General features: G+C 42.9%; 1 protein-coding gene across 1 annotated transcript; it reads right to left on the bottom strand.

The window, feature by feature from the left end:
• Nucleotides 1-2,693: 2,693 nt before the first annotated feature.
• NKIRAS1 (NFKB inhibitor interacting Ras like 1) lies at nt 2,694-8,753 on the bottom strand. Its single transcript, XM_077811277.1, has 3 exons — nt 8,660-8,753; nt 4,936-5,177; nt 2,694-2,933 (listed from the first exon to the last, which is right to left on the bottom strand). Exons 1-3 carry the CDS (start codon nt 8,751-8,753, stop codon nt 2,694-2,696), a joined length of 576 nt encoding a protein of 191 aa, XP_077667403.1.
• Between the last annotated feature and the right edge of the window lie 396 nt (nt 8,754-9,149).

Below are 9,149 nucleotides of genomic sequence, written 5' to 3'. Positions count from 1 at the left end.
TCCACATGGTAACACTGTACTCTCCAACCTTAAAGGTCTTCTGACGTGCTAGCATTATTTATCTTGCCTGCTTTCTCTGCTCTCTAATACACAACACCCACTTATGTGGTGACTTCATAGGTAGTATTTGGTTAGACACCTGGCAAGCCCATGTGGCTGATCTGAGATTGACTCATCTGCCATTCTCAGCATGGGTTCTCCACCTGCTGCTATGACAGCAGGGGTGGCACACCCTACTTCCTCTGTTATGGGGAGATGGGAGTGCCTTAAACTTGGTAACATGGGGCAGGTCAATGATGGCATGTAAAAGCTGGAGAACTACTGCTGGTAGAACAAACTAGTCCTATCTTCATCCCACTTCCAAAGCCAGTCAGTGGTCTCCTGCAAACACTCCATGTGTGGAGAAACATGGAGGATTCATGTACAGTCAGCAGGAAGTTAAAGTGGGTGGCGTTCCACTACTGCTCTGCTAGTACTAAAGCTCTTAGTCAGCTGCAATCCTTCAACAGAAACATGTGCAAAGTTCTAGCAGAGTGTAGCAGGAGCTTGCTCATTTATAAGGAATAACTGAAGATGTAATTGCTGACGCTCTTGTCATACGCCTTGGGCACAGGAAGAACAATGATCCAGAACTACCTCACGGGGCAAGACAAAAAACAGGTTCAAGTGTACAGGTAAACCAAGTTACTCCCTCATAAAAACTTGCTTCATTTTGGTAAACTGTATTATTGCACCACCCTTACTAGCTGTTCATACTTTGCACTGAGTTATTCATACCATTGTGTAGCAGAAGGATATTGCAGGTACATATTTAAAGGGTTAGTGCAGCCATCAAAATTGAGACTTTCAAATGACAGTACTCAGCAGTTTAAGTGTCACCACAAATAACTATTGAGGTCTTGCTGACTCAGGACAGTGCAACACTGTTTAAAATACCAAAAATGTTACTGAGGTGGAAGTGTTTGGAACTTCACTTGTCTGTTCACTGTTTCTTTCATCTGGCTTTCCAAGCAGCTTCTCTCTCTCTCTCTGGAAATGATTTGCTCTCCTGCTGCTTTTGCTCTATCTCCCTCCTCAGTCCTGTTCAGATTGTTAGGAGAGCGGAATCCTGAAACGTGTTGATCCGTCCTGTGAGGTCAAGTTCAGTAACATATGCATCTGCTGTTGGAAGCTGTGCCACTTTTTACAGCCGAGGGATCTGCAAAAGCATTTCTGCTGATCTGCCACGCGGAGCTGGCTGGCTGTCTTTTAGATATACCCACCACTAGCAGGCCTCTCGCTACACTCATTAAGCCTCTTCCACAAAGAGATACAGTGCTTCACACTGTTCTTTACTTAGGCTATGGCTACAGCACAGAACTTACAGCCAATGCAGCTGCCCCACCGGGAGTGCAGATGCTCTAAGCTGACAGGAGAGAGCTCTCCCATCAACAGCTACTGCCGCCCAAAGGGCAGGAGTAATTATGTTGGTGGGAGAAGCTCTTCTGCTGACACAATGCTGTCCACACATGCGCTTAGGTCGGTGTAACTTACGTTGCTTGGGGGGGGAGGGGAGGGGGGATACCAACCTAAGCTGTAGCATGTACACAGCCTTAGTCTTTCTACAGAATACAAGGTGTAACTTCCCTGTGCAGATAGACAGCAGCAGTGTTTGATGATTGCTCTGCTGGACAAGGGTAGTAACTGCAGCCCTTTCTCTCCCATATTTCCTAAGCTGTTGCAGGGTTCCAGTTGACTTAAGAACTACAGTACTAGCAACAGGGAATTTGTACCATCTCTTGTCAATGAAACTGTCAGATATCTAACCAAGAGCAGGTACCAGGTTTTGCTTCAGTTAACAGCAGCAATATAAAAGTGAAACAAAATTTACATAGTTAGTCTACCCTCCCCAAGGGTAGAGATTTTTTTTTTAATTGCTCCTCAAGCTTTTGTTTTGTATACCACGTGTAACAGTAAAGGTCACTTTCCATACTGGATGAGCCTAGGGGGAACTACAAGGAAGCCACATCATGTTCCAGCCTTTGATCGCTAGTTGCAAGTGAGGCCTGACCTATCTGAGGATCACTCATGGAATGTCACCATTTCCACATGCAGCAGGAACACTGATGCATACCCCTGCCAGGTAGGCAATGTTCTTGTTAGTCTCCTCCTAGAGTATTCTCGCTCAGCTGTGCTGGAACTTCAACTGTACACACCACCCATGGGTAATAAGTGAGGCACCAAGGGGCTGAAACTACATCACACATACCTTTTCTCTAGCCACGGGAAGATAGGTAAGCCCTTTCTCCTTTGCTGCAGCCAGATTTTGCAATTGCAAAAGGGGAAGAACAGAGGCTGGACAGCTGCATATGGAGTAGTTTATTAATTGTACACTTGTGAACTTGACCCAGTAGCAGCCTGAAATGGCCATGCGTGGGGATATAGACAGCCATCACTGCAGTGATTACTATAACACCCCAGTGACCATTATAACCTTTTTACAAAGTGCTTCCTTGTGTTGTGCTTAAGACTGTGACCAGCTGTGGTTTTCCAAGAAAATACTTGATTGAAGGACAGCTACATTCATGACTTTGCTGATTTTAATTCTGAATTCAGTACTGCCTCAGAAAAAACATGCCAAACAAATGGCAGAGAAAGAGAGACACCAGGCCCTTGCAGCAGCAGATGAATAGCCTCCCCTGGAATAGGGGTTTTTAGTTATCACAGTTATTGCCTTTGCTCTTCCTCCCAGGCAAAGGAAATGCTGACTTGTTCTGGGATTGGGAAAGTTTACTGGCTAGTGAAGTGAAAGGTTCAATGAGTGTTTTCCGATCTGTCACTGTCACCTCCCACAGTCTCACCTTCTCAGCCTTTGCCCATTGCTGGGCTACTTCTGTTTCCACTTGTCTTTGCTCCGTGAGGTCAGTTTTGTTTCCTAAGACAACAACTGTCACCTAGAAAGAAGAGCAAAAAGGTCCTGGTGGTATATGCAGATCAATCACTGTATCAAAGTTGTTAAATAGCATGCAGGAGCTAGGCCGTTCACAATCTAGTCTCTACGTTAATTTTGGCTCACCCTAAACACGTTCTGAATTTTGAAGTAGTAGAATGTGGGGTTTAAACCTGTGTCACTCAGTGCGCTGGGAGCAAGGTGGGTGGCGATCGCTACCCACAACCGGAGGGAGACAGGAAAGTGGAGTGTCACACATCACCCGATGAAAATCCATTCTGGCGATGAGCAAAGCTCTACAGCCAGATTCTCCATTTGCTTTGCACACACCAATGACAAGAGCGTAGAATGCTCTTGAATGTCAGTTTGACACCTGCTTCACACAGATGATGACAATACAAGGCAGTAAGGCAGCCAAGACCTGGCCCAGACTGCTGCTTTCCAAGCCCCAGACTGTAGCGTAAGAAGAGTAAGTCTCTTCCTCCATAAGATAACCTGTTGATGTTACTACAAGTTGTCACACTACTCAGAACAACATACAGGCACCCCCTCTAAATATCACACTCAAGTGGCATATTGTCCTGGAGGAGAGATGTATAAACTAGGTACAAAAGCTAAAACTAATAAAATTTTTTCAGAGGACTTTGTCTCAACATTATATACTCCTTGGAGAAGCCCTGCTCTGTACAGCCCTGAACTCAAACGTATTACCGTGTCCCTTTAATTCTAATCCTCTCCTCTTGCTTTGGGTTGTTTCTTCTCTCTCTCTCTCTCTCTCTCCCCTCTTCCTGCCAGCACTAGTTTTTACTGTAGCCAGGCCTAACTATTCTTTCCTGTTGAGCAGACTCTGGGATGTCGTATGCCTCCAGTTTCTTTCCTGGGGTTCTTCTGTCTGTAAGTACTTTACCACAGGTTCTCTTGCTTTAATATCTTCTACGACTCCCTGTAGAGCTCTCAGAGCGTTACCTTCTGAGTAAGTCAGGATTACTGCTTTAAGTTCTGTCAATATTGTTGATGTTTTAACTCGTATTGCATAGGGCCACCATTTCCACCACATGCTTTAGTCAAGATCACAGCATCTTTTATTTACCACGAAGGCCTTCCCAGACCCACACATAAGCAGCTCTGTATCTGCCCAGAAAGGGGGGAGTTAACTTAGAAAAGCACAGTAACCCTCAAGAACATAACTTCAGCAACCCACTCAGGAAACAAGATACCTAACTATGGTCAATGGCTAATCTGTCTCTTCTGTGACTGCAAGTTGCACCGTTGTCAAACCATTCCTTTCCCCTCTCCCCGAATACATTTTGAGTACTAATTAAGTACGTCTTGTGTTTTGCAAGAAGTGGTATGACATTCTGCCTGTTACCCCCTCCCTTTTTATTGCCTGAATGAGCTTTATTTTGCTGGCCTATCGGCTAAAGGCATTTAGCAGGGAGAACTATTAAAGGATATATGGATACTCTAAGAAGATGGTAAACACAAGTGTACTGTGCAGGCGGTGTTCATCTAGAAGAGCTGCAACACTGTATCAACTGCTAACACTAGCAGCTTTCTAAGGGATAATACAGCAGTCATTCTTCACAAGTGATTTAACAGCCAGACTGAAATACAGTAGATCCTCCTTGCTAATTGACTAATGTCTGGGAGACCCATTGTCAACTACTGTATTTTATAAATGAGCAAGTATGACACTAAAACCAAATGAGGATAACTGACCACATTGTTTTATCCACTGCACTTTAGTTTTCATGTATAACACCTGATCAGTTTACAAACTATACTACCGTCCATATGAAATACTACATTACATCTCTGCTGAGAAGAGGGGCAAGATATTTATCTTTTGTGCCAATTATATAGTGTGTGGATTAATGAAATTCTCCTGTATAGATTGCCCAAGACTGCAGGGAATATTTGGTTTCCTTTGTACTGCTGTGTAATTTAACTTTCCATTACTGTGCTATTTCAGACATGACCAAGAAATTAAGGCATCAAGCTTTTACCTCTTTTTTGTCTCTGATTGTGTCAATCTCTTTTTTGATCACTTCTACTCTCTGGAAGGATTCAAGGCTGTTCACAGCATACACAAGAACAAAACCATCAGCAACAGAGAAGTAATGCTTTGGAAACTCTACTCCCTCTTGCAGACCCGCAGTGTCATAGAGACGTAACTGTTCTTTAACCCCACGATCTGTTTCGACTGAAGCCAAATACACATCTTCCAATGTTGCACCTTCTTCTAAACCTGTTTTAAAAAAGCCCTAAAAGTTAGAACTTATAATAAATTCTGTAAAGTAATGCTGTAAGTATTTATTCATACTTCAGTAAAACTACTAATACTCATGGCTTTCAACAGTGCATTTCAATCCATTTAAAAAAACATTTTTTTTTGGATGGGTTTGACCAGGATTTGAACTCAGATCCCATTACGTTCTCAGCAAGACCAACAGGCTAGCTATTTACAGTAATGAGACCATGTCACATACACATTCAGTACATTAATATATGTAATGCATTTTTATGGGCATAAGTTCAGGATGATATAACTTAGTTGGCCCTTCCCACAGGTTCCCCAAATCCTGCCCACCAGAACTGTACCAGTTGTTCTATATATAAAGCCAGCTGCGGAGGAGTCAGAATTTGCCCCTCAGGCAGCATAACGGAGGAAAAAGGAGTACTAAAGAAATTACTACTGTAAGGCTTAATTAAGTTTTCTTTAGCAACCTATCTAGTCCCTATAGCCCTAATGTTGTCACCCTTCCTCATATTGAATAGTACCTTACTCCACAAGTAGAGTAAGGGGACTAATATGTGTAGTCTATGGGACTACTTGTGTAAAGTACTAACTACCCAACAGGTAGACTCAGGCCATATGATGCTGTAAGCGGCAAGGTTGAAGGATGTTTGAGTGCAGGGAATCTACATAACTTAAGGACATGATGGAGATCTCAGAATTTCAAGTCTAGCTCAGTGGTTTTAGTAGTAGTTTCAAGTTTTCAAACAAACCTTCTGTTACCAAAGTTTGTCATCTCCTGCCTCCATTGCACACCCACAAACATACACTTGTTGGTTCTTGTAGGGTGGATAGCTTTCTGTTTTTACTATGTTTTTTTTACTATGTTGACTAACACTATTTGAAACTCTTCATGCCAACAAAGATGCTGAAGTATTCCACCCACACCTGTACTGATTATTTCCGCTGCTGCATGCAACCTTTGTTTCCAGAAAAAAAGTGGCACAAGCTCTCCTCGCTACTCCCTCCCTCCTTTTCTAGTCTTCATAAATCCAGCTCCCATTAGATACATGGCAAACTCTGACCAGACTATTTGATCTTGCCTCCAACTATAGCCACACTGACAGAGGACATAGGACTAACAGCACAAGGAAAAATTGGACAGATTAATAAAAAGAGAATGAGTGCGAAATAAGGTTGTAGATCTGATTCAGGAAAGTGGTACCAGAAGGGTGTGCTAGGGCATTTTTAAAAACTAGGTGGCTAATTGAATCCCTTCAGAGAACAATCATTTCTTCCTGCTCTCTGCCTCCAGTCAGTGTACATGTGACCATTCCTCCCAATCAACATAATGGAAGCAGCAACAGATATGTCTGTACCATCTTACCTAATGAGAAAAGGGTGGAAATGAAGTCCTTCATGCTGGAAAGAGCTAAGAGTGGGAGTGAGAATAAGTAACAATGGAGGACCTAAGGACTTCTCTGAGGCATAGGAATTTACACACCAGTAGTCTCAATGGGTGAAATTCAGGCCTCTGCAAAAGGGTAGCACCAGGCCCATGTGCCACTCAAAACTTAAGAGTGGTCATACTGGGTCACACCAAAGGTCCATCTAGCCCAGTATCCTGTCTTTCAACAGTGGCCAGTGGCAGGTGCCCCAGAGAGAATGTACAGAAGAGGTAACCATCAAGTGATCCATCCCCAGTCGCTCATTCCCAGTTTCTGGTGGCACATAGGCCTCCTGCTGGCCATTCATGTAGTGGGAATTTCCCTCAGTTAGAATAACCCACCTTTCAAGATTATTAGTAATCTTAGACTTGCATGCATCAGCTAGAGAAAGAGGAGGACAGAACCACCTGACAATGCTATGGTTGAAATCATGCTGCCAAGAGTATTTACAGTTGTTGGTTCGTACAATCTGCCTACAGACATTTTTCTTAGGCCTTGTTACAACTGTTATAAAACAAAGCTAAAGATTACGGGTGTGGAAAGGCGCGTCATTTATAGCATTACTAACTAGCCTAAGTCTCGGAGAGTCCAGGGGGTCGGGAGCAAGAATCCTTGTTTACATTACTAATCAACACTATGCAAGAAACGTGCTCGCAAATTTCATCTGTAGCAGACTAGGCACACTGTAAAATTCTGTTTAGTGTAAATGGTTTTGCAGTTTAGAAATACAAAGAGTAAGGATCACAGATACTGACTGCCATTGTCCAATAAATATTTGACAGTGAATGATGAAGTGAGCTGTAGCTCACGAAAGCTTATGCTCAAATAAATTGGTTAGTCTCTAAGGTGCCACAAGTACTCCTTTTCTTTATAGTAAACTTAGACAATGCACAAAGAACCTGCAAATAAGCAAAACAGATTACAAAAAAGTGGGGTTTTCAGAAGTGTCCAAGTGACTTAGGAGCCTAAGTGTCATTGTCCTTTAATGGGATCCATGCTCCCATTGTGTTCCTTGGGCATTTTTGAAAATCCCACCTCAGATTGTATGTATATGAGGGGATTTTGGCAAAGCACATTTGCTATTATCTATATTTCTACAATTCACCATACAGCTTTTAGGCTTCTATCCCGCAAAGGACTGTGTGCTGGAGGATCCAAGCAGATGTGCGGAGCTGGACATAGTACACATAGTGGTGGGCCGCCTTTTGCGGTCAGGAGGCAGAGATATAAAGAAAAGAAGCATTTTCAACAGAACTGAAGTTCTCACCATCCTTTTGTCTCATAGCTGATAAGCTTTGGCAGAAACAGAGGGGCCATAGGCACCTCAAAGTACAGGGATGACCTCCATCTGAGACATTACTGAACAGAGGGAATATTTCAAAAGCCTTTCCAGACATCTTTTGGAGAAGTTAACCAGTCACTGCTCTAGTCTGCTCTCTCAAGACAAGTCAGGCTGAAGAGTGCCAGGTGCTATGGAATTCACAGCCTATCTACCACATGTTCTGCTAAACAGGTGTCAACCACAACTAAAACTACGTTTTAAACAGTCTACAAAAGTGAAATCACCTCCCCTCTCAATTTAGCAGGTTTCCTATTCTAGGTATCTGTATCTACTACATCTCAGATGTAATAAGTCTACTCATTCTACAGTCATCAATATAGTCTCCCAGGTGGAAGACCAGAATTTCTAGTGTCAAAAAACAGGCAGAAAGAACACATATTACACCCTCCACTCTTCATCTCTTTTTCCTCTTTTAAACTTTTATGTTAAGCAGCAAGAAGAGCAAGCAAACAACCCCACCACTACCACCACCACACGCACACACACCCACACAGCCAATTTTATGGTTACTTTGCAAGTGTCCATGAAGAGGTGATATAGAAGACTTAAAACAATATTCAGAAGAGTTCCAGAAAACTGATCGCTGCTAAAAACCAACACCATGTTCATTCTCCCCCTTCACCTCAGTAAAGGCAAGAAAAATAAAGGCCGGATTGGTACCCCTAAAACTTGTTGGAATATCATAAAAATGGAAAACATCTCACCAACAGTATGCTTTCCATAGAGAAGCTGCTCCAAAATTGCTGTTTTTCCCACTGATGCCATTCCACAAATCACCACTTTGTAGCCCTTTCCCATCTTATTTCAGGATAGCAAAGTCAGCAAATAAATCCTGTTCAAGCACAGGGATCTGTTATATTTAAGACATTACATTAACAGCAAAGTCACTGAAACATTTAGTGCTTCAGTATATTTTAATTATGCAGTTCAACAAGCCATGGAGTTGATTTTGAAGCAGAGCTCTATCTGAAGAGGTCACCAGCAGCTGGTATTTCTAGAACAATGCAATTTGCTCCCCCTCCACATTTTAGGCCTCAAGCCTTCCAACGTTTACACACATTTAAGTTTACTCAGGCAAGCAATTCCCTCCACTTCCAGGGGGCCGTTCACCCAAGTAGAGTTACACACCTGCTTACATAGTTGCAGGATCAAGGCCTTGCAGCCTCTTCAGGGCAGGGACTGTGCCTGCTTTTG

This window comes from Eretmochelys imbricata, chromosome 2 (assembly GCF_965152235.1).
Source record: "Eretmochelys imbricata isolate rEreImb1 chromosome 2, rEreImb1.hap1, whole genome shotgun sequence".
NCBI classification, from domain to species: domain Eukaryota; kingdom Metazoa; phylum Chordata; order Testudines; family Cheloniidae; genus Eretmochelys; species Eretmochelys imbricata.
The sequence above is the reverse complement of the archived record's forward strand: the minus strand, read 5'-3'. Positions and strand labels throughout refer to the sequence as shown.

What these genes read in the sequence shown, in the direction of transcription:
- NKIRAS1 (XM_077811277.1), bottom strand. Translation starts at nt 8,753, where the DNA reads ATGGGAAAGGGCTACAAAGTGGTGATTTGTGGAATGGCATCAGTGGGA. An exon ending in CTATGGAAAGCATACTGTTG is followed by an intron (nt 5,178 to 8,659) that starts GTGAGATGTTTT and finishes TTTTTAAAACAG; the next exon opens with GTTTAGAAGAAGGTGCAACA. An exon ending in CAATCAGAGACAAAAAAGAG is followed by an intron (nt 2,934 to 4,935) that starts GTAAAAGCTTGA and finishes TCTTCTTTCTAG; the next exon opens with GTGACAGTTGTTGTCTTAGG.